Source organism: Astyanax mexicanus, chromosome 4 (assembly GCF_023375975.1).
Source record: "Astyanax mexicanus isolate ESR-SI-001 chromosome 4, AstMex3_surface, whole genome shotgun sequence".
Classification (NCBI taxonomy): domain Eukaryota; kingdom Metazoa; phylum Chordata; class Actinopteri; order Characiformes; family Acestrorhamphidae; genus Astyanax; species Astyanax mexicanus.
Window position 1 is genome coordinate 57,753,282 of NC_064411.1, and position 26,052 is coordinate 57,779,333.

Sequence of the window (26,052 nt, forward strand, 5' to 3'; positions counted from 1 at the left end):
CTAATGAATACTAAGGGATCAAATACTTATTTCACTCCATGAAATACAAATCAATTAATATATATTCCTTAGATTTATTTTCTGGATTTTCTTTTTAATATTCTGTCTCTCCGTGTAAGAATACATCTACCATTAAAAGTATAGAATGATCATGTCTTTATTAGTGGGCCAACGAAGAAAATCAGCAAGGGATCAAATACTTCTTGGACTCACTGTATATATATATATATATAAAAAAGGCTAATTGTTTTTCAAATCTACCGTCTTGTATATGCAATTTATACAACATGGAAAAAGTGATAAGTTAATGCAACTTCTCCCTTTTAAAGAGGTACTTATTATACTCCAAAGTATTTGGACACTTAAATCTTCTAAATTTATTATTTATATATCAGTGCGCCTTATAATCCGGTGCTCCTTATGTATTCTTCTTTAATTTGACACTGGAGATGTGAGGCTAAACAATAAGCCCTGGAAGTAAATACCGCACCAATTAGCCTGATTTGGTAGATCAAAACCATCATACACTCTTAAAACTGGGAGTGATCATTAAAAAAGTAATTCTTCCAGCTGCAGGAGGACAGTTTTACAATAAAAGACAATTAGCAATTAAGTGTGCACTCAATATTGGACAACAAATTATTATTAATAAATTATTATTATTATAAAAAAAAAACAGACAAAAAAAAAAAAAAAAAGAAGTCATAACTCACAGGATTTTTTTTTATACAAGATGAATTATGATTGGAAAAGCACTTTTATGGTTAAAAAAATCTGATTAATATTACATTGCTGAGGTAAATGTAGGAGTAGAATAGCACTTATGTTTAAAAACATTGCTAAGGTAAATGTAGGAGTATAATAGCACTTATGTTTAAAAACATTGCTAAGGTAAATGTAGGATTAGAATAGCACTACTATGTTTAAAATAGCATTTCTGGGGTAAAAGTATGATTAGAGTTGAATTTCTGAGGTAAATGTATGATTAGAAATGAATTGCTGAAATAAATGTAAAATTAGATTTGCATTACTACTTTTAAAAAAGCATTGCTGAGGTAAATGTATGATTAGAATAGAACTGCTGAGGCAAATGTATGATTAAAATAGAATTTGAGGTAAATGTTTGATTAGAATTGAATTGCTGAGGTAAATGTTTGATTAGAATTGAACTGCACTACTACGTTTAAAATAGCATGATCAGATATGATCAGAAAAGCACTAGTATGTTAAAATGGAATTGCTGAGGTAAACGTATTATTAGAAGACCACTACTAAAATTAAAATACACTTGTGAAGTAAATGTATTTAGTGCTTTTATAAACCATGCATTTTCCTCATATTTTAATTATAGATTATAATATCCCTGAGGTAAACATTGTGCTATTATACTCTGAGGTATTTGGACACTAAAATCATCTGAATTCATTGGGAAAAAAGCTGAAATAAATCAAATATTTGCACCATAAAAAAAAAAAAAAAAAAAAAAGTTTTTATTAAATGCAGTGATGTACCAGCCCGTTCCTGTTAATGCGCTTTTCTCCTGAAGTAAAAGTGATGGACGTATGGTTTTCTAAGACTCACTTCTTTATTATTTTTTTTATTTATTTGTCTTATAATTTTTAACCTGTCTGACGTAGCCTTTGTATTGTTTTGCCATGTGACCTGGAGGTCATCAGGAATACTATTGCTAATATGCTAGTTCTACCGTGCAGGACTGTATGCGTGATAAATAAAACAAATTATATCACATTAAATTAGACTGAATTACCACAGAATACACAGTCAGCAGTGCCTGGATTCACTCGCTAATATAATGATTAGATGTGCGGAGCATGTTTCAGGGATGCAGTCAGGGTTTAATAACTGAATCACCCTTTAAAAAATAGCATGAAGAACATGCTAAGCGATAGCAACTGCTATAGTTATTATTTACTACGTTATTAAAATGGTTTTAAAAGCACAGAACACACAAGCTACCTAAAGGGGAATAATGTGCTTCTGCTTTTAACACAGAAGAAGGGAATATGATGATGAAGAAAACGATGACGAAGATGACGAGGAAGAAGACTCCGAATAAAACAACGATGAAGAAGAAGACGCAGAATTACTGCATGATCAGTACCCTCGTTAAACCCAACATGGTAAAAATCGAGTCTATACTAATCCAACCAACCACAATTTGCATCTGGATCTACAGAATAAATGGTGTGGTTGGTTTGATTTAGTTTTAGTCATATTTTAGTCATGTGAAATGTTTTTAGTTTTAGTCTAGTTTTAGTCAACTAAAACTACAAAACGTTTATTCATCAGTTCCTTTGATTTACATTTATTAGCCAGTTGTGTAATATTATTAATGCTTGAATGTGTAATGTATTCATGTTTCTACATGATTTAACATATATTATTATTGTATTTTATTGTATGTGAGTGTAAATATTTTAAATTTAAAATTTAGTTTTAGAAAAATCAGGTAATTAGATAATAATTAGATGTATGGAATGTAAAAACCTTAATTGAAGCATTTGAATGGATAAATTATAGTTTGAACAGAGATGTAGACAAAACTGTAAAAACACAGCTTTTAAAAGTAATTTAATCTAGCTTCTAGTTTTATCTCCAGCTCTAAAACAAGCACACCTACTTTGGCTACATTCTATAAATAAGCTCAAAAACAGATTCACTTATTTTATTGTTATATTTTCATCTTTTTTTTTTTTTCCTCTTTTGGGTTCTTTCTGACCAGTTCCTGCTCTAAACACTTTTAGCTATATGTTTTTCCACTGTGGGACTTAACAGATTATGTGATTTTAATGGGTGAAATAATCTGTATCAGAAACATTAACTTTACAGACGTTTTTATTTTAGTTAACGTCTCTTTTCATCTTGAAAAAGAGGTTTCTTGACGGAAATTATGAAGAATATTATGCGTCAACGAAATTAAAACTGGTTTTACCAATTATGTGCTTCTACCATTAACACAGAAGAAAGAGAAGACGATGACGAAGACTTAAGAAATTTTTAACCAATAAATTTCCATAAATTTCCCATGACTTTTCCAAACCTTAGCAGCAATATTTTTTTCATGACCACATAATCTTTAAAATATAAAATATCAATGCAGAGATGAACATTAAAACAAAAAAAATGCATTTCTGTAAGCAATGCTGATCATCTTCAATAATAAAATGTGTCAAATCAAATTTCTAATGTTTAACCTGTAAACAGTGATTCATACAATTCATCAAAGAACATAATACAGATTATTTAGTTTAAAACTTTGAATTAGTTTTTAAATAATGTAATTTGGCAGACATATTTGGCCGGGATTTCTAAACCTGCTTCCCAAAGAAAGAGAGAAAGAGATAACCATTACAGCCTAAAAAATGCATTAACACTAGGGGTGGGCGATATGCCCCTAAAATAACACATTTTAATGTGAAAATGAAAAGTATAGTTACCCTTTAAGACGTATTTGAGTAACCGCTGACGTGTGACTTTTTCCTAACAATTCTTTGTAAGTTAAGTGAATAAAAGGTGCATTAAACTACATAAAATTATTGTTGGGTCATGGAGGATAATTCAGAAAATATTGAGCTAATAGATGTTCGGTTTGAAGCCCTTAAAACACTAAAGCACTTTTACATTTTATTTTTATTTCATTTATCTGGAAGAGATTTAAGCTTAAATTTTGAAGCACTTTAAACCCGAACACATTTTGTGTTGGTGCATATATATATATATATATATAAGCTGTTGCTTCTTTAATTTGACACTGAAGATTAGCCTGATTTGGTAGATCAAAACCATCATACACTCTTAAAACTGGGAGTGATCATTAAAAAAGTAATTCTTCCAGCTGCAGGAGGACAGTTTTACAATAAAAGACAATAAGCAATTAAGTGTGCACTATAAATATTGGACAACAAATTATTATTAAAAAAAAAAAAAAAAAAAAAAAGTAAAAAACACCAGAAGAAGTCATAACTCACAGGTATTTTTTTTATACAAGATTCATTATGATTGGAAAAGCACAATTATGGTTAAAAAAATCTGATTAACATTACATTGCTGAGGTAAATGTAGGATTAGAATAGCACTACTTTGTTTAAAATAGCATTTCTGAGGTAAATGTATGATTAGAATTGAATTAATATAATTTTAAAAAGCATTGCTGATGTAAATGTATGATTAGAACAGAATTGCTGAGGTAAATGTTTGATTAGAATTTAATTGCTGAGGTGAATGCCCGATTAGAATTGAACTGAATTAAAACACTAAAGCACTTTTACATTTTATTTTTATTTCATTTATCTGGAAGAGATTTAAGTTTAAATTTTAAAGCACTTTAAACCCGAACACATTTTGTGTTGGTGCAACCAGTGCAAAAAGTTAATCTAGAGCTCTGGACTTGAATCAGAACAATAACAGGAAGTTACAGGAGTCCGCTAATATAATGATCAGATGTGTGAGCATGTTTCAGGGATTTAATAACTGAATCACGCTTTGAAAACACGGAGAACATGGTAAGCGTTATCCTGTGAAAAATTTCTTATTATTTATTACCTTATTTAAATGGTTTTAACGGCATGGAAACACACACCACTTAATAATGTGCTTCTACCGTTAAAAACAGAAGAAGAAAACAATGATGAAGACGACGATGATTAAAAAAAGACAAGAAAAATAGCAAGGAAAACTGCGATGATTAAGAACATGACTGAATTACTGCATAAACAATATCCATGTTAAACCAAACATATTCAAAATCTAATCTATACTAATCCAACCCACCAAAATTAAATCTTTCCAGATCTACATAATCGTGGTGCGGCTGGTTTGCAGGGTTAAACCACGTTTTGTACGTTTTTGCTTGGATTCAGACCAAATTACAGGAAGTTTCAGGAGTCCGGCTTTCATCATCCATTAACCCTCTATGACAAAAAAACCAAAAGGCTCATTTTTTGATTGATGTAGTTTAACATACCATACCTTAGCTTGTTTATGTATTTATTCAATTTTTTTTTCTTAATATAATGTTGTATGGCATATCTACGTCCAATACAATGAGACATCCAAGTGGGTCACAATGTAAAAATATGTATGTGTGCAAAAATACGTTAAATAGTATATTTGGCTGTTTATATATATTTATTATATTCTTGTTGGAAACTTACTAAAACAGTATTTTTACAAACTGTATTTTTACTTTTTTATTTGTTGTTTCTGAACACCACCAGAAAGCCTGTGACCTTTTTCTTTTTTAATTACTATCTTTTTTCTTATTATTTAAATTTTGAATTTGATTTATTTTCATTTATTATTTCTTTTTATTTTTTTATTTAAATTTTGATTATGTTCTTTAGTTCATGATTATTTTTTTATCCTTTCTTATCATTCTTCATTAATTTTACTTTACTTTTATTATTACATTTTTTATATATTATAAATTCTTTACATTCTGTGTGTTTGCTTGTTTTTTATGGTCTTATAATTTTCTAATTTACATAAATATTTTATTCATATACAACATTAAATGTTGATTTAAGTATTTAAAAGTATTTCTTTGATTTATTATTTCTTACCATTTTATTCATTATTATTTCTAATTTATTATTAAATGTTTTCAATCCCTTTGATGTTGTAAACGCTTGGCAACATTGTAAATGAGGGTAAACCTCAATGTTTTACCGAGTGAAAATAAAGATTGATTGATTTATTGATTGATTCAACCGACAAGTTCCAATAACACCATTGTACATCCCTATAGTTTTAATGGTATTATTAATATTAAATATTCATATTTTAAGGTCATTAATTGCAATTATTTTAGAATTGTATTTCTTCCAGAAAAAAAAACAAACACAGTGTAGTCTGTGAGAGCGCCCTACACTGCTGTGTGCGTTTATACTAGTGCACTGGTGTGTGTGTGTGTGTGTGTGTGTGTGTGAGTGTGTGTGTGTGTGTGTCTCACCATAAACGGGTTGCTGGACATGGCAGGCTGGCCGTAAGTCATGGGAGGTTTGGCCTGGCCGTAAGCAGGAAATCCACCTGCAGGATAAACACAGGGATCAGTGGGTGGAGCTTCAGCAGGAACGTTTGATCAGATGGTGGAGGGTCTGGATGATATTATTGATTATTGGTTGATCGGTACCATTGGGCTGAGGGTAGGCCTGGGGCGGGATGGGGTGGAATGGCCCCTGGCCGGGGAACGGCTGCTGGAAGGTCCCGCTGAAGCTGGTGGGCAGGCAGTAACTGGGGGTGTTCCCAAAACCAGCCGGCATGCTCATGGACCCTGAGAAAATAAAAATAAATAAATCTTACATCATCAATAACAGAACACACTGCATCCAATCCATCCATCCATCCTTCCTTCCATCCATCCATCCATCCACTTATCCATCTGTTTATTCACACATCCAGTTCCATCTATCTAACCACTAGTCCATTCATCCACCCTACCATTCATTCATCCATCAACTTATCCATTCAATCACCCTCTCTTTCATTCATCTATACATCCATCCAACCACTCATCCGTTCATCCATGCACCCAACCACTCGTTCATTTATCCACACTCCCATTTCTCCATCCATCCATCCGTTTGTTTATTCATCCAACCCCTCGTCTGTTCATTCACCGTTTCATTTACTCCATCCATCCAGTCATCTGTTTATTTACCCTCCCATTAATTAATTAATTAATTCCTTCATTCAACCGCTCGTCTGTTCATCCACCTCACCATTCATTCATCTATACATCCATCCAACCACTCATCCGTTCATCCATCCATCCATCCATCCAACCACTCGTTCATTTATCCACCCTCCCATTCCTCCACCCATCTGTCCATTCGTCTGTTTATTCACCCATTCATTTATTTATTCATCCAACCCCTCGTCTGTTCATACACTGTTCCATTTACTAGCTCCATCCATCCAGTCATCTGTTTATTTACCCTCCCATTCATTCATTCATTCATTCATTCCTTCCTTCATTCATCTATACATCCATCCAACCACTCATCTCCATTCGTCCACCGTTCTATCCATCCAATCCAACCCTTCCTCCGTTTCATCCATCGTTCATCCATATATACATACATACATCGCATTCACCCATGCTACAGTCATTCATCCATTCATCTACCCTTCCATCCATCCAGCCACCTGTCCATTAATCTATTGCTCCATCTATCCATCCATGCTCCTGGCCACCATTCTGTCTGTCCAGAAGCTCATATATCCTCCTAATCATTCATTCATTCATCCATCCATCCATCTATCCCCCTTCCTCCTCCTCCATCAGGGGATCAGTGGGTGGAGCTGGTATCTGGTTGTGTACCTGAAGCGGAGGCTCTACCGTTGGTCTGGAACGGGTTGGTGGACATCGGCTCTGCAGGCACTCCGGAAGCCAAGAACGGATTTGTGGAAGGAGCAGCTGCAAACCAACAGCAGCAAAAAGAGACATTAAATATTTAGATTTCTAAACATTTAGGTCACAAATCTAAGAAAAAACCTACAGCATGCCTCACCTGTAAAACCCTGTTGCATGCTGGGAAGTACTGGCTGAGGCGGGGGTGCTGCAGTCCCTGGCACAGCATCAAATACACTACAGAAAGAAAAATATATATATTTATTATAATCTGCAGGACATTTATTCACTGAGTAAAACACATTTTTATCTGTTCTGTAAAAGCAGTGAGCAGCGCCCTCTGTGGACACAGACTCGGTACTGCACCTGTAGCAAAAGGATGAACAGAAAAATAAATAAAAATCACCAAAAGATGCACTAAACATTAAATATATTTACTCGGCTGAAAATAAATGTACTTCCAGGATTCAGCCAAAAAAAGTGGACAGACATTTTTTAGAAGAACATTGTAATTCTGCAGAAATAAATCATGTCAGCAGTTTGAAATTGCAAAATATTTCAAATTTTCTCTCCAATTTGAAAGGCCAATTAACCAACCCACCAATTAGGTCCATGTACCTTAATTGGTTAATTGGGTTTTCATTAATTGGGTAACAACACGCTTTTCTGTTTTAACAAAGATAATTATTATTGAATCAAGGGAATAAAGCCATTTTCTACACTGTAACTTGAGTGCAAGTTTCCACTAATATGGAATGTTTCACTAATAAGTGAAATAAAATAGAAAATATACAATTAACTTATACAATAAAAACACAATAAATTACATCTACAGTGCAATACCATATGTCTTTAGTGTACAGTAAAATATAACAGAATAAATCTGTAATTAAAGAAAAACCAACAAATACAGCACCAACACATAAGAATTTTTCTATTTTCTCCACTTTTGTTTGTTATTGCTGCTTGCGGTTAATTAGCGGGAGGCCATGTTTTGTGCTGAAATTCGCATTTTTTTCCTTTAAAAACGAAAAGGGCAGCTGAGAGAAATAAATCTTGAAGTTAACTCTTTAAACTAGTTGAAGGTTCTATTTCTCCCATTTTATCACAGCGCTAACGCTCGGAGGAAAGCGCAGCGACTCGGTTCTGATACATCAGCTCACAGACGCAGCCTTGTGCTGATCCACATCACCCTAGGAGTGATGAGGGGAAAGAGAGAGCACCATCTACTGTACTGTACCCACCCAGAGAGAAACAGCAAGAGCAACTGTGCACTCTCAGGGCTCCGGCAGCTGATGGCAAGCTGCATGATCGCATTCAGACTGGTAAATTAGTGTAAATCACTCATTTAATCATCTAAAACTCTAAGAAAGTCATTAACAATTTTAGAAAAGCTGGATTATTAACGATAATACTGATGTGTTATATTAATTATATTCTAAAACAGAAGGATGAAATTAAATAAGTCCAGTTTACCCCTGTGTAGCTTTATGGGATGTGCTGAGGGCGCTGTCCAGTTCTGCCAGAGCGGCGTAGCGGTCCTGCCCAGACATGCCAGGCTGACCGGTGGGCAGTGCCATGGTGGGCAGTGGGGGCACGGACACACTTCCTCCTTTAATACAGAACAGATTACACAGTTTATTAGTGCACAGACCTCTATTTCCTTATTCTCACACATCTAAACATTTAGATAATCAATATACAGGGTTTGGAGAATGAAACTGAAACACCTGGTTTTAGAGCACAATAATTGATTGTGGTGACGGACAGTTCTGGTGGAAACAGGAGAGTTGAGGTGCACATTGAATTCTGCGTGATTTGATCAGCCGTGGTTTTATGTTTTTTGGATACAATCCGGGTTAGCACCCGAACATCCCTTTCAGACAGCTTCCTCTTACAGCGTCCACAGTTAATCCTGTTGGATGTGGTTGGTTCTTCTTGGTGGTATGCTGACATTACCCTGGATACCGTGGCTCTTGATGCATCACAAAGACTTGCTGTCTTGGTCACAGATGCTCCAGCAAGACGTGCACCAACAATTTGTCCTCTTTTGAACTCTGGTATGTCTCCCATAATGTTGTGTGCATTGCAATATTTAGAGCAGAACTGTGCTCTTACCCTGATAATTGAACCTTCACACTCTGCTCTTACTGGTGCAATGTGCAATTAATGAAGATTGAACACCAGGCTGCTCCAATTTAGCCATGAAACCTAAAATCCCACACTAAAATGATGACAGGTGTTTCAGTTTCATTCTCCAACCCCTGTATATAATCGATTAATCTGCCGATTTCTTCAATTCCTAGATTATTAATCGGCTAAAAAGGAAATTGATTTTTTAATATCATTTATTTATTACATTTGAACAGATATTGCTCAGATGTAAAAGATCTGAGAGCGCAAAAATGTTGTAATTGTAGAAGTAACAAAACCCACCAAATTTTTTTTTTAAATAAAATTAGATTTTACCGATTTTCTTTTTCTGTGAATGTAGTTAACCACCGCATTTAAGGTGGAACACAAAACTCAATAAACGTGAGTGATATACATTTTCTAAAAATTAGAATTTATAAATAACATTAGCTTACCTAAAACTAATATTTAAGGCAGAATTTAAGCTATTCTTATTTTAGTAATCGATTAATTGTTGCAGCCCTACAGAAACCGGTTCTGATTCAGAAACTGAATAAAACTAAACATGAGTGATATTCACAAATACATTTTTTTAGTAATTGGGTTAGCTCTACTAAAACTAACATGTAAGGTGGAATTAAAAATTGATTTTACTAATAGATTTTAATTGATTCGTTGTTGTAGTTTTAAACCCACAATGTGAAACGTACTTAAAATTAAACATTCCTATTAAACAACTTATTTACATTCAGAGTAAAAAAAAATATAAAAATAACTGCGTAAACAGGAGTGAAAAAAAAATTACTAAAAAATTTTAATTTGTAAATAACGCTAGTTTGACTAAAACTAACACTTAGGGTGGAATTCAAGCGATTTTATTTTACTAATCGATTAGTTGTTGCAACCCAACACACACACACACACACACACACACACAATGTGTACAAGTCTGATTCAGAAACTGAACCGAATCGGGAGCTTGTGAATCAGAATTTAACCGATTCTGTGAATCAGTGGTGAAAACGTAACTGGAGGCTGGAGTTGGGTAGGTAGGTGTGGTACGTAGGTGTGGTAGGTGGGTGTGTACCTGTTTGGGGGGGCTGGAGGGAAGGTTGAGGGTGTGAAGATGATGATGATGAAGATGATGATGGTGGAGGTGGTAATGATGAAGATGAAGATGGTGGTGGGGGGAAATGTTGGGACACACTGGAGTTTCCAAACGCCTCAAAGTTGGCAAAGTCGGTGGAGGAGCTGCTCGGAGCTACGGATCGAGCCGGGGTGAACAAAACACACAATAAAATCAACACACAGGTAATGATAATAAAAAAAAAACACACTGGATAAATAAAATTACACAGACATAAACACTTACTGGGGCACTTAAAACTTAAAATCATTTAAAACTTAGATTTTTATCACTTTTAGTAAGGCTGAGACTGTTCAAACCGAGTTTATCGTTTCTCAACATTACATCATTTTTATCTTACTTTTAAATTTTTATTTATACTTTTTACTTTATTATTATGATGATCTTAGTTCATGCTTAGAAATGTGATCATTTCTTATTTTATTTTACCATTTACTTTTATTACCTTATTTTATATTAATTTCTAATTTATTTCATAAATCTATACTTTGTGTTTATTTTTTTATTTATTTTTGATATTTATTCATATTAAACGCATTTACTTAAATAATTGTATCTCTTAATTTTATCCTTATTAATTCTAACCTCTTATTTTTTGTTTACAAAGCTATACGAAGATAGATACAAAGTCTATTGTTGGTTATTGAATTAAAGAACATGATTTTAATCGTTTTTAATTCTTAGAATTGCTCTGTGTTTATTTATGTTTATTATACTAATGAATGTATATGATGGAAGAACAGATCTCCACTTTAAACGCAGACTCAACTCTTCTTCTTATAATATATATATATTATATATATTATTTTATATTAAATATTATAAGAGTTCTTGTTTCAACCAGTGGATTCTCTTCTAATTAATATTGTCTCATTAATAACTGTATTACTATTTTATTATATTATTAGTATATCAAGTGGTATAAAATGATCTTAAGATGTATAAATGTCTTTAGAAATGTTGCTTCATTTAGCTTCTCACAAAGTAAAAAAAGCCACTTTGTGGGATATAAATGCTGAGAATGTTATTAAATTGATTAAATCTGATATACAGTAGTTACAGCTGTTGTCTTGTTCCATATCTGGTGTGTTTACACATTTCTAGTTGATGTAGTATTTGTTGTCTGCTGTTTTTAAGAGCTTTGCATTCATATGATGCTCTGTTCAATTTAGCTTCATCATAACTCAATGGAACAAGAACATTTCTCTTTTCAACAATAATATTAAGAGGAAAAAATGCTGTTGACCTCTTCTATTCAAAAAGTGAAAATCTGTGTAACATTATGTAGATAGAAGACCCCAGCAGACGATAATATGGGTCACTTAAATTAATTAAAAGCCTGAGTATGGGGGCTATATATAGCTCTGGAGAGCTCCGGCCTACTTTAACCCCTGCATGCTTTTTAGAGGTGAAAAATAAGAGAAATCTGAGGGGTTTTGTCACACCTATATTTGGTTCTTTAGTTGCTGAATATTTGGTGCATCCCTAGGAAAAACCCTAGGTAAAACCAAAATTTCTTTTAAAAAATAAGCTAAAAATAGTATGGACACACAATATCAGAATTATATTGTATCGGCCTATAATATTTCCCTTTTTTTTTAGCTTGTGATCTCAAGATAACACCAGAACCAAACATATGAGAACAATCAATCAATGTCAAAGCAAGTACGGTAGTTCATTATTATTTTTAATTTAAAGTTCTTAGATTTTAACTCCCTTCACCCTATTCATAGAGGACTCACTCGTGGCTCCCTCTACAGTTTAACAGTATGGCTGTATGTAGCCACTGCTCCTGACTCCCAGTCGACGACTGAGTCAGATATTAAACATGTTGAATATTTGCTGGGCTTCTGCCACTGGTCATAGACCATTCAGCGGCGGATCGGGGAGCGTCTTTCAGCAGTTCACACTAAGCGACTGTGCAAGCAGCGAGATCCCAGATTTCCCTCCAAGCACAGTTTTTGTAGGCAATCAATGAAACAACTGTCAGCGAATAAAAAAAAAATGGGCTAAATTCGTATATATGGGGTGAAGCTGGCATTAGGTGAGTTTAGCTCGTGATATCAAGATAACACCAGAACCAAACACAGGAGAACTAGCAATGCCATGGCAAGTAGTTCATTATTATTTTTAAGTTTAGATTTTAGCTTCATTCACCCATTTATAGAGGACTCACTCGTGGCTCCCTCTACAGTTTAACAGTATGGCTGTATGTAGCCGCTGCTCCTGACTCCCAGTCGACGACTGAGTCAGATATTAAACATGTTATTTTCCTCCGAGCACAGTTTTTGTCGGCAATCAACGAAAAACTATCAGCGACTAAAAAAACTGGGCTAAATTCGTATATGGGGTGAAGCTGGCATTAGGTGAGTTTAGTTATAGGAACGTTTAACTGTCAACGTGCAGTAAAACATGCACTGGATCGAGAGACTAACCAGTAGGAAGTACAAATATAGGGAATGATATTTATTTTTAGTCATGATTATTTTAGCAGTCGATTAATCTGAAGATTTATTATTTATCGTTTATTGATCTACTTCAAAAAGGTAAAGTAGATCAATAAACGTATCTCTCTCTACTTTATAATGGTAAAAACAAATAAAAATACATAAAAAAGGTAAGTTAAAAAATGTAAACAGGGGAATATAAAATGTATTTAAATAAATATTTTGTTTTGTTATTTCTTCTGTGACATTAAATGTAGTAAATAAAAATTTAAAATATTTTTTTTTTTTGGTTTCAGATTTTAGATTTATTTAATCAGTTGAAATTATTATTAAATTATTATTATAATACATTATTATTACTATTATTTTATTATTATTATTGCCTTTATTTTTGTTTAGTTCATTTATTTATTTGTATTTTTATTCTATTAGGTAACAATTAGTTTTAGCTAATTTTAACTAATTTTTGTTGTATTAATCTTATTTTCTTTTCATCTTAATTTTTTATCAACTAAACCATGCTTTGCTATAATCATTAATTTTATTTTTTTCACTTTTATTCTAATTCTATTTTTATTTTTAATCCATTTTTATATTTGATTAACTGTTATTTTAAAATAATTAAATTTAGTTATTATTTTCTCTGTCATGTCAATCCCTGTTTTTCTAAATGCTCGGCTACATTGAAAATGAGGGTTGCCCTCAACAATGTGCATCCGAGTCAAAATAAAGGTTGACTGATTGATTTAAAAAAAAAAAAAAGACTTTTTATAAATTCCTCCAGAGTCAGCAGAAGCTCTACAGGAGGGATTTAAATGCTGAGAATATGTTTGAATGTGTAATGAGCTGATGTACAGTAGGTACAACTGTTGTCTTGTCCCATATCTGATGTGTTTACACACTTACAGTCAATGTTGGCAATACATTAAATCATTAATCTAATCGTATTTATCTGTGAACTTGAAATTCTGATTAGTATTTACCATCTGCTGTGTTTTTAAGAGCTTTAAAAAACTGATATCAGCATGTTAAGCGGTCTGAAGTACCTGAGGGTCTGTTGAAATGTGCAAAGTTGGCAAAGTTTGAGGTTCCAGCAGAGTGAGACGGAGGAGCGGCGAAGATATCTCCACCCAGATCAGACAGCAGGTCAAACTTCTTCTCCTGCAGAGCAGCCTGAGACTGGACACGGCTGGACACCGGAGACTGACCACGCAATAAAAGAGAAAAATCAGAGAATTTTCCTTTAATAATCAGAATTTTACTGCATTAAAAATCACATCACAGTTCTGCTACAAGGCCTCAACAACACAAATCATAATTAGAGTCACTTTTACTATAGCAAAACACTATGATCGTAATAATAAAAATCACCACCACTTCATTATCATTTTCTGCATTATTACTGTCACCATTATCACGGTCATTGTGATCCTGATGATTGTACCGATAATTGTGATTAAATATGATTTTATAAAATCATCATCACGATTATTTGCTATGGGGACGGCGCTAATGATAATCATCGTTGCTGTCATTATCGAGGCTTCTGTAATTATATAATCGCAATCTCCATTATCACTGTACTCAATATAATTGTAGTAATAGTAATCAGTACTGGCACCATTATTACTGTAGTCATCATAATCAATACTGCCATCATCGCTGATGTTACTATGGTCATTATCTTTATTACTCTTACCCTTATATAGTCATAAGCCATGCATGTCATTATCGCCATCCCCATAGAAAATTAAACGTTGAAGCCATTATTGCAGCCACTGTCATTATCCTCACAATCACCATTATCACTGCAATCATTGTTGTTGTCATTATCAACAGTACAGTCATTATCGTTGACATTACTGTGGTCATCATCATCATTTCCTTTGTCATGGTCACAATCTATGCTGTCATTATCACCATAGTAAACCATCGTTGCTGTCATTATGTTGGCCACTGTCATTATCCTCACAATCACCATCATTACTGTACTTATTATAATTGCAGTCATCAATACGGTCACCATTATCACTGTAGTCATTATTGTCGCAATCATCCTTCATATCCTTATGATGGTCATTATCTATGTAGTAATCACCATAGCAAATCACTGTTGCTGCCATTATCGTGGACACTGCCACTATGATCACAATCACCATTATCACTGTAATCAATGTTGTTTACATTAACATTAGCAACATCATTACTGTTGTTATTACTGTGGTCCTCATCATTATTACCCTAATCATGGTCATAATCTATGTCCATTACCATAGCAAAGCATTGTTGCCGCCATTATGGCCACTGTCATTATCATAGTCACAATCACCATTATTACTGTAATCATTATAATTGCAGTCATCAATACGGCAACCATTATCACTATAGTCATTATTGTCGCAATCATCCTTCTTACCATTATCATGGTCATTAGTCATCACCATAGCAAATCATTGTTACAGCTATTACTGCCACTATAATCAAAATCGCCATTATCACTTTAGTGATCACAATTGTAATTATCAATAGTGGCGCCATTATCAGCAATATCACCCTGTTCATGGTCATTCTGTATGTTATCACAATCACTATAGCAACTCATCGTTGTTGCCATTATCGTGGCCAATGTCTTAACAATCACCATTATCATTGTAGTCTTTATAATTGTCATCAATAGTGCCATCATAATCATCAGTACTGTCATTATCGTTGACATTACTGTGGTCATAATCATAATGAACTTAAGAATAATAATCTATCTATGCAGTCTTCATCTTTGTTGTTGTTGCCATTACCAAGGTCACTGTCATCATCTTCATTATTACAATAGTCATTATCACCACTACAATCATCAGAACTGTCAGTATCAAAGACAATCATTACCACAGTCATTATCCATGCAGTAATTTATTTTTTTACCAGAATCGTGGTCATTATCACTTATCATCTCCATTACCATTTCCACAACCGTGATCTACGTTATCATTAAGGACAATTGTGCTCAGATTAAGTTACCTGGCTGGATGGAGTTTTGTTTAGGTGCAGAGTTTTGATTGGCTGAGGCAGGACCTCCGGGGTGCTGCTTGTGCTGCTTGCTGAGGAACCAGAGATGGAGGCCTGAACCGAGGCCAGAACCTTGGCCTGTTCTGGAGGAACGTACCTGTGAGGAACAAAATACGAACATCGAAATCAGTAAATGAATACAACATATCTTAAAATATGATAAAAGTTTAATTATTCAATGCAAATTATTCAGCATCAACTGAAAGATAGGAGCTGTACAGGACTAGTATAGTAACGCTAACTAGCTAACGAACTAATTTAGCCTTAGCTTTCTGTGTCTCCATATGGCTTCAATTTAATGTAATAGCATAATTTGAGAAGTGCTCGATTCTTTAGCTCACCACAGCTACATTTTATAGAGCCATGAAGTGTGCATATGGCTTTAGTTACATTGAGAATATAAATGTTAAAAAGTCCTCTGCAGAAATTTTTTAACAATTTCTGAAACAATAAAAAGTCCATACGTATATCAGCATAATGTATAAAAGCAGTTTAATAGTCGTTCTGCTATTTATTCTGAAGCTTTTCTTGTTTGCAGTTTTGATGCATGAACTAAATAAATATCTTGCATTACTTAAATGCTACATTACTGTTTTTTTTATTATAAAAAACTTATCACACTCAGCATCGTTTTAAAAACTACTTTACAAACTGTCTTTTTTTTTCCCCAATTCAAGTATATGAGCTGTACAGGACTAGGATAATTTTGATGTAGCATTTGTTTGCTTACCGAAAGATAGTACCGTATTTTTTACACTATAAGGTGCACCGGATTGTAAGGTGCACTATGCATCACTAGTAAGGAACAGGGGTGTCGCCATGTTTTACTTCTAACTCAGCAGGATCAAACCTGTAAAGCTAAGCTAAGTTAAGTAAACAAAACTGTAATTCTTGTATAAAATATGTATTTTTTCTTTTAAAGTTAAATGAGTGCTGGATGTTAATCTACACAGATTTCTCTTCTGAAAGCTGGGGTGAGTAAAGCGCTTCAGTTTATTTACAGTAAGCTAAGACTTACAGATTTTAGACTACAGGCTGATAAAACAGCAGTGCTAGCTGCCTATAATACTCACTTCAGATTGGCTAAAGAGCTAGCGCTTAGCGGCTAAAGCTAATATGGCTCCAGCAGTGCTGGAGAACTAAACTGAAACTCCTGTATAACTCTGTTCTTCAGTGGAGTGTCTTTACTGCTCCTTAATACCTGACTGATAGAATTCATACATAAGGAGCACCGGATTATAAGGAGCTCTGATGATTTTTTGGGGAAAAAATAAAGTATTTTAAGTGCACCTTAAGCCCTATCTGGATGGGATTATTTTCTCAGGGGGTTCTGGGGTCATTTTTTAAATCTCTTTTATTGGTGGTTTAATCCTCTGTAATTTTATTCCTGTCCAGAACGACCATGTACTTGTTTTTGTTTTTTTTCTCAGACGTCCTCTGATAAATAAATTACAGGCTGAATTGTCTACTGTTTTCTCTGAACTCTGTGCTCCTCCGGTAATTTTAGTCCTATCCCGACGCATGTTTAATAAAATAGATATTTGTCCACCGCCGCACACTGTAATTACTGTACACTTTGGGCGCACCACGGTTTCCACGGAGATCCACGTAAAAAAACAAACAAAAAAAACACACACAACAGCGAGTGGAAATGGAGGAGCTACTGAACAGCTTTATGTGATGTCATGTGACTGAAAAAAGCCTAAAAACTCAGAGATCCTCCTGTTTTTTCAATTGTACTCCGGATGCAGGAGTTTTATCACTAAAGAGTAGAAGTGTGAAATATTTTTTCACAGACGTCCCCCTGAGAAAATTGTAGGTTACTGTTCACTAAATGGTCAGATAGCATGCTCACATTTGTTCCATACTAACATTTTTTCAGTATTTCCAGGTTTTACACCATTGTACAGCAGATGAGAGATTGAGCACTCTGTGGAATGTGGCCTTGCCGTATTTGCGTATGGCAAATAAGACTCTGAACCTGAACCCTGACCCATTTCCTGCTGTGCTGTGAAAAGTGTGACGCTCACCACTTCCTTTTCACGTCTGGTTTCAGGCGTTACCGCGGCAGCAGTGTGAACATGCAGAGACAGAACCACTCACCATCTCTTCTTCTCGTACTTCTCCTGCAAGAACTCCTTCACCTTCTGAGGCTCGCGGAAATCCGGCACGGCGGAGCTCCGGTCATCATACAGCCCTAGCCAGATGTGCTTACACACCTATGCACACAATCCACCAATAGGGTCAAAACACTTTTAACAAATTCAAAACGGCAGGTTTAAGTTCCATTTTTACACTCCTCGTCACTTATCACACTCTGTATCGGTTTACTACCTCTTAATTTGTCTATGATATATATGATATGAGCTGTATAGGACTAGGATAGTAACAAAGCAAGTTTATTTTCGATTAGCAACCACCCAGAATACCATACCAACCCTAAAAAAAAGATAAATTCATCTTGTTATATGAAACATTTTCAATAAAATGAAGTTTCTCAGTTCCAAAATTCCAAATAAATATTCTCATTTAAAGCATTTATTTACAGAAAATGAGAAATGACTGAAATAACAAAAAAAGATGCAGAGCTTTCAGACCTCAAATAATACAAAGAAAACAAGTTCATATTCATAAAGTTTTAAGAGTTCAGAAATAATCAATATTTAGTGGAATAACCCTGGTTTTTAATCACAGTTTTTTTTTTCATGCATCTTGGCATCATGTTCTCCTCCACCAGTCTTACACACTGCTTTTGGATAACTTTATGCTGCTTTACTCCTGCTGCAAAAATTCTAGCAGTTCAGATTGATTATATTCGAGAGGTTTTTAATTCTGCAAAATCAAAGAAATTTATAATTTTTAAGTGGTCTCATTTTTTTTTCCAGCGCTGTATATTTAAATATATTGTGATGCTTACTGTAAGCAATGTGATATATTGCTTGATATATAAGAAAGTCATTTTTCATCTAACGACGATAGTACAACACTTAATGAACCACTTCTGACACCAATTTTTACACATAAACTAATAATTACAATTATCAATAATCAATTTTTGAAAACTGACCCTGTACTGCAAGACTATATATATTGTGATATGTCTATACCAGTATTTTTGGTATAATTCATCACCCCAAATATCACATCAGTTTACTACCTCTTCACAAATTGTTATTTCAACTGAAACATATAAGCTGTACAGGACTAGGATAGCAACATTAGATGAGTTAAATTAGCCATAGCATTTCTTTTTCCGGTACCTCGTTGCTGTGCTTCTGTAAGAACTCAATTTCCTGCTGTGTGAAAGTGGTCATAGAGATGGACTTCACTCTGTGCGGTGGGTTCAGCCCTCGCCTGAAATACACAAACACAAACTCAATTAAAGGCAGGAAAAGAACCAATTAAAACATTAGAACATCCAGGAGAACATAAACAATAAATGCAACAGCTGCTAAGAGAGAACAGCAAACATTAGAGCTGCACAATGTTGGGGGTAAGATTGGAGTAAAAATACTATTTAGTACAGTTTCTGTATAGGTCTTGGATGGTCATGGTTGTATAGCTCTTGATTAGGGATTGGTTACCAATAGTTGGTATTGATTAGGATGCTATGGTTGGGAATTGGAGTGCTATGGGTGCTTATGGTTGGTTTGTGTCTGGACTGTAAGTAGAATGACTGTAATTGGGATTGGTCAGGATTGGGATAGCTACGGTTGGTGATGGTTTGTGAATTGGGGTGGCCATCGTTGGGTACGGTTTGTTGACTGGGAAAACCATGTTTGAGTATGGTGTGTTGATTGCGATTGCCACTTTCAGTAATGGTTTGTGTACTGGGACAGCCATGGTTGAGTACAGTGTGTGGATTGGGACAAGCATGGCGGATTAAAGCGGCCATGGTTGGGAATGGTGTGTGGATTTGAAAGGAAAGGTTCGAGTATTGTGTGTGGACTTGGATAGCCATGGATATCAACAGTTTGTAGATTGGGATGGGCATGGTTGGGAATGGTGTGCGTATTGGGTCGGCCATGGTTGGGAACGGCGTGTGGATTGGGAAGGCCATGGTTGGGAATGGCTTGTTGATTGGAAAGGCCATGGTTGGAAACGGTGTGTGTATTGGGACGAGCATTGTTGAGTACGGTTTGTTGATTGGGACTGCCATGGTTAGGAATGGTTTGTGAATTGGGATGACCATGGTTGGCAACATTTTGTGGATTGGGAAGGCCATGGTTGGGAACAGTTTATGGATTGGGAAGGCCATGGTTGGGAACAGTTTGTGGATTGGGTCGGCCATGGTTGAGTACGGTGTATGGATTGGGACAGCCATGTTTGGGAACTGGCGTGCGGATTGGGATAACTATGGTTGGGAATGGTTGGCTACTGGTTTGGAGTTTACTTAATGATTAAGAGGGACAGGGTCATGGTTGGGAATGGTTTGTGACCAGAATGGCAATGGAATGGTCACTATTATGTAGTTCTGGAGATGCGAAGGTTTTGGGATTAGGATAACCATGGTTACTTAGATCTGGGATTGGGGTGGCCATGGTTGCGAATGGTTGCGGTTTGGGATGGCTATAATTGTAAACGGTTAAGCATTAGGCTGCATATGGCTGAACTTAGATTATAGATGTGGATATAGAGATATGGCTGGTAAAAGATGGGCACGGATGGATATATAGGTGGTAGGTATAGGGCAGGATGTGTAGGGGGATGGTTGGATATGGGGCAGGATGTAGAGGGGGTGGGGAAGGATGTGTATGTTGCTGTGATCAGCAGAAGTTTCATGTTGGGAAATCAGGGAGAATAAAAAAAAGAACCTGATCCTGTAACAGCACACACACTGCGTGAGTTAGCCATTAGCGGTGTGTCTTTCAGTGGGGCAGGCCGGTGTATGAGGAGTCTGAGCATGATGGCCTAGTTTTAAATTAATTAGCTTCAATAATAAATAGTTTAAATGAACTTGAACGAATCAGTATGTCAAATTTGTTAGGTTTTATTAAAATAAGATTATCAGTTTTTTTAAAGCCAGTCCGAGACCCACCCAGCTGTAGCACAGCGAACGGGGCGTGTCGGAGTCGGGCGTGTACCAGCTGATAAGGTTTACTGCTCTGTAAACTGAGCGCAGGGATCTTCCCAAAGGCATGTCGAGAGGATGACGACCACGGATAGGATGGTGGTCTATTGTGTAGCGTCAGTACTGAACACCACATTACCCTTCAGCTACTGGTGCTGAACGTACTCGGATTACTCAAAGAACACTTACAGCCAAGTCAAAAAACAAGATATAGAGAGCTCAACACTTGTATCTTGTGTTTTTGAACATATTTAAACAATCTACCTTAATCTCAACATTCGAGTTTCATATCAACAATCTGAGGATAATATTTTACACTCATTCTGCTGAGGAAACTCATAAATAACATTCGACAAACTGATAAACATGAAGTATAAAAAGAGACTCTGCCCACATAGCCGATAATGACAAGTTGTAGTAAAGTTCATTAGTCCAGATGAAATAATCACAATGCAAGACACAACATAAAAGCTTGGACTTTTAAAGACCAAACACACCTCTTTCATGGACTGTTCTCTCTTCTGGTAGAAGATATTGAAGCCTGACATGTAGTTTTTAATCCAAATAGAATTATTTATTACTTAAGGTGCAATATATACATTAGTGCAATAGGATTTTCCTAAGCTTTTCTATATTTATTTAAAATCCACAGAGAAATAGTGCTGCATAAAGCTTTTTTCTCTATTTATTCATTAGTTGTCGTCATGTTTTGGGTCTTTGTCTGTGACTAAATTCAACGTAATTGCGTTTTTTAGCAATGCATCTCTGTGCTGTTGAACGACAAAGAGTGAATCTGAATATGAAACGTGTAAAAACAGCCTAAATCATTTAATTTTAAAGCAGCGGGTCAGAGTTGGCCAACAGTGTTGGCTGCTACTTACTTTGAGAAACATAGTAATCTACATTTTTAGTCACAAACTGATTGCGTCTTTCAACAAGAAAACAGGGAAGTTAAAAGCAGAAGAGCTGATTTCTTGATTTTCTTGCAAAAGCAGATATTTCCCAAGTTCAAATAGCCAAGTGTGCAAATTCTAGTAACATCTTACAATAAGTGTACAGTAATTAACAGTACAGAACAGAATGCCTCAAATAATTATCAATCAATTAATCTTTAAGTCGATTTGAGTTGAGACATTTACTTAATAAATACTTAACCATTTAACAAATGCTTATTACTGTGGTAAGTACTATTATTTACCAAACCTCCTCAAAACAAACAGTTTCCTGTTTTCTGAGTGTTCTTCTGGGGTTTTGCATCACTAGATAAGACTTTATTACTATTATCATAGTATCTAAATCAAGTATCATAGGTCCTGTCACTTTGCGCTCTATAACATCCGAAAAATTAGACCGTTCCTGACGCAACAGGCCACCCAACTCCTGGTGCAAGCGGTCGTCATCTCACGCCTCGACTACTGCAATGCCCTGCTAACTGGCCTCCCGGCCTGTGTAGTAAAACCGCTCCAGATGTTCCAGAACGCAGCAGCACGTCTGATCTTCAACCAGCCAAAACGGGCACATGTCACCCCGCTGCTCATTGAGCTCCATTGGCTACCAGTTGATGCTCGCATCAAATTCAAAACTCTTACAATCGCCTACAAGGTGATACAGAACAGGCTCCTTCCTACCTGCACTCGCTCCTGAAGGCTTACGCTACCTCCCGGCCGCTGCGCTCCTCCAATGAACGTCGCCTCGCTTTGCCAAACACTCACACAAAGCAATCCAGACTGTTCTCATACAGAGTTCCCCAATGGTGGAACAAACTACCTTCCACTACCAGATCAGGAGAATCTCTCGCTATCTTTAATAAACTCCTGAAGACAGAGCTCTTCAAAGAGCACTTACTCTCCTAACACCTCTAACACACTAACTACTTCTAACCTCATTTCCTTCTTCCCCTCCTTCACTCCTCTATCCTATTATTCCCCTTTGTCCTCCTCTTATCCCTATCCAAAGATGTTTTTCCTTTAAACTTATTTTACATTGTGCTTGACTATTGTAAGTCGCTTTGGTCAAAAGTGTCTGCCAAATGTAATGTAATGTAATGTAATCATTTAGCTGAAATCATTATTATTTATACTAAAGCTTTAAAATTCTGCATTTTTTTATCTGTATACTTAATAATGTCTACCTAGCTAGTGTGAAAAAATAATAATTAGTTGAGACTTTACTTAACCATTAACCAAATGTTTATTACTGTGGTAAATACTATTATTTATCACGAAATCCTCTCAAAAGAACAGAGTTTTCCTTTATTTTTTTGAGTGTTCTTTTTTCTGAGGTAAAACATATTTGGATTTAGCTAGTATCAAATAACAATAATAATTAGTTGAGAAATTGCTTAACCATTTAATCTATGTTTATTACTGTTGTAAGTACTGTTACTTATCAAATCAATCAACTCCCCTGAAAGGACTGAGTTTTATAGCTAGTTGTGTGAGTTTCTGAGGTAAAACACATTTTTATATAGCATTAATATACATAACCACACTTATATATTACATATAGTGAGATTTATCATTTAAATAGTTACATACAACATTATTAATCACCGTTATTCAGTATTATTCATAATGTTTAATAATGTCTTAACCTGCTAGTGTTGAATAATAGTCAAGACGTTACTTAACCGTTTATGACTGTGGAGAGTACTGCTAACCTAATCTATTTTACCTAATCTATCAAATCCTCTTAAAAGAAAGTAAGTTTTCCAGTTCCAACACATTTGTGTGAAGCATTAGAATGCATAAGTACTAGAGGTGTGCCATATCTTATGGTACGCATAAATATCGCAAACATTTTTGAAAATGGTGAACAATATAACAATATATATACCCTGAATATCATGTCCCATCACTCATTCCTAATTATCAGATCTACACTGTTCTCATTTCCCATTATATATCTACTAGTGACAGATTACATCTGTCCAGTACCATTTATTTTACTTTAATCCTGGATATATGGAGATATTTGGAGTGCATTATTATTAATAGTATCATGATATTCTGGATCATTGACTTCTTCTGTTACAAATCTGATAGAATTCTTGTATTATTTAATATCTCAGTCAGGGGTGTGCCATATCATATTGTACACAATAATAAAATTTAATTGTCATTTTGTTGCGGTCGTACATTCTTGAAATCATTTTGGTAACTTGGGAGTTGTGTCACATCGGCAAGAGTATCGTCATCATGAAAATACCATACTTGGTAGTGTTGAATAATAATAGGCAAGACATTACTTGACCATTTAATTCAAATGTTTATTACTGTGGTATGTACTTTTATTCATTAAATCTATCAAATCACCTTAAAAGGAATTAAGTTTTCCAGTTCCAACACATTTGAATGTAGCATTAAAATACATAAGTACACCTACAAATAGATATAAAAACCAAGCCTGTAATATTTAAATAGCTAAAACATTCTTTTTGAAGGTTTTTAGCATACATACGCACACACAAACTATATAACTATATAACTATGACTGATTACTTCCACACTTTGTATAGTTTTTGTATTTATATATTTATGTATATATTTTTAAATATCAGTTTAGAACTTTTATATTTCTTACTGTGCTCCCTTATTATACTACCCCTATTGTTTGTTTCTACTGTGTTGTGTAACTGCTACTGGCTGCAAAATCTATCTATCTATCTATCTATCTATCTATCTATCTATCTATCTATCTATCTATCTATCTATCTATCTATCTTAAAAGCACTGAAATTCAGTATTCATTATGTTTAATAATATTATAACTGCCTAGTGTTAAATAACAACCATGTAATTAGTGTTTATTACTGTGGGAAGTACTGTTACTTATCAATTTATTTAAAAGAAACTGGGTTTCTAGCTAGTTTTCACACTTTCTAGAGTGTTCTGGGTTTTCTGAGTGCTTTTCTGAGGTAAAACACATTTGTATATAGCATTATCATACATAACCACAAATATATATTACATATAGTGAGATTTATCATTTAAATAATTTAAATAGTTATACACGCATTGAAATTCAGTATTAATAATGTTTAATAACGTCTTAACTTGTCAAGAAATTACTTTTATTTTATTTAATTCAAATGTTTATTCCTGTGGTAAGTAACTTAGAGCTATTTAAGAAATCTATCAAATCCCCTTAAAATATTAAGTTTTCCCAGTTTCAACACATTTATAGATATAGACATAGATATAAACCGGGATTTTTATTATTTAAATAGCTAAAAATGTTCTTTTTTGATGTGTTTAGCATACATCAGATCACACACAAACACACATTATATAAACACACATAACTAACATACATATATACATGTTAAAGCAATGAAATTTAGTATTTATTATGTTTAAAAATATCTTAGCTGCCTAGTGTTAAATAAAAATTGACGATACATTACTTTTATCCATTTAATCAGTGTTTATTACTGTGGTAAAAACTATTATTTATCAATTTGTTTAACAGAAACTGGGTTTTTTTGGCTTAGTTTTCACTCTTTCAAGAGTGCTCTGGGTTTTTTTGTATTTTTCTGAGGTAAAACACATTCGTGTATAGCATTATCATACAAAACCACAAATATTTATTACATATAGTGAGATTTATCACTTAAATAATTTAAATAGTTATACATGCATTGAAATTCAGTATTTACCTGTCAAGACATTACTTCTAACCATTTAATTCAAATGTTTATTCCTGTGGTAAGTAACTTAGTGCTATTTAAGAAATATATCAAATCCCCTTAAAATAATATGTTTTCCAGTTCCAATACATTTATAGATATAGACATATAGATATAAACTGAGATTTTTAT

At 34.5% G+C, this 26,052-nt stretch overlaps 1 protein-coding gene and 1 long non-coding RNA gene across 3 annotated transcripts in view; both read right to left on the reverse strand.

Moving 5' to 3' along the window:
- The window catches only part of LOC125801081 (uncharacterized), a 156,342-nt gene that overhangs the window by 7,303 nt on the left and 122,987 nt on the right, over positions 1-26,052 (reverse strand). The gene's annotated exons all lie outside the window — the stretch shown is intronic.
- agfg1b (ArfGAP with FG repeats 1b) overlaps positions 1-26,052 on the reverse strand; it is a 32,093-nt gene that overhangs the window by 4,718 nt on the left and 1,323 nt on the right. The window contains exons 2-11 of one of the 2 annotated variants that reach the window (XM_022668310.2): positions 19,423-19,516; positions 18,266-18,381; positions 16,115-16,259; positions 14,146-14,302; positions 10,593-10,766; positions 8,849-8,984; positions 7,533-7,609; positions 7,343-7,438; positions 6,152-6,292; positions 5,972-6,048 (exon numbers count right to left, since the gene is read on the reverse strand). In XM_022668310.2, the coding sequence (XP_022524031.1) occupies positions 5,972-6,048; positions 6,152-6,292; positions 7,343-7,438; positions 7,533-7,609; positions 8,849-8,984; positions 10,593-10,766; positions 14,146-14,302; positions 16,115-16,259; positions 18,266-18,381; positions 19,423-19,516 (1,213 nt within the window). The remainder of the gene's footprint in view (positions 1-5,971; positions 6,049-6,151; positions 6,293-7,342; positions 7,439-7,532; positions 7,610-8,848; positions 8,985-10,592; positions 10,767-14,145; positions 14,303-16,114; positions 16,260-18,265; positions 18,382-19,422; positions 19,517-26,052) is intronic. The other variant, XM_022668311.2, reaches the window with a different exon arrangement.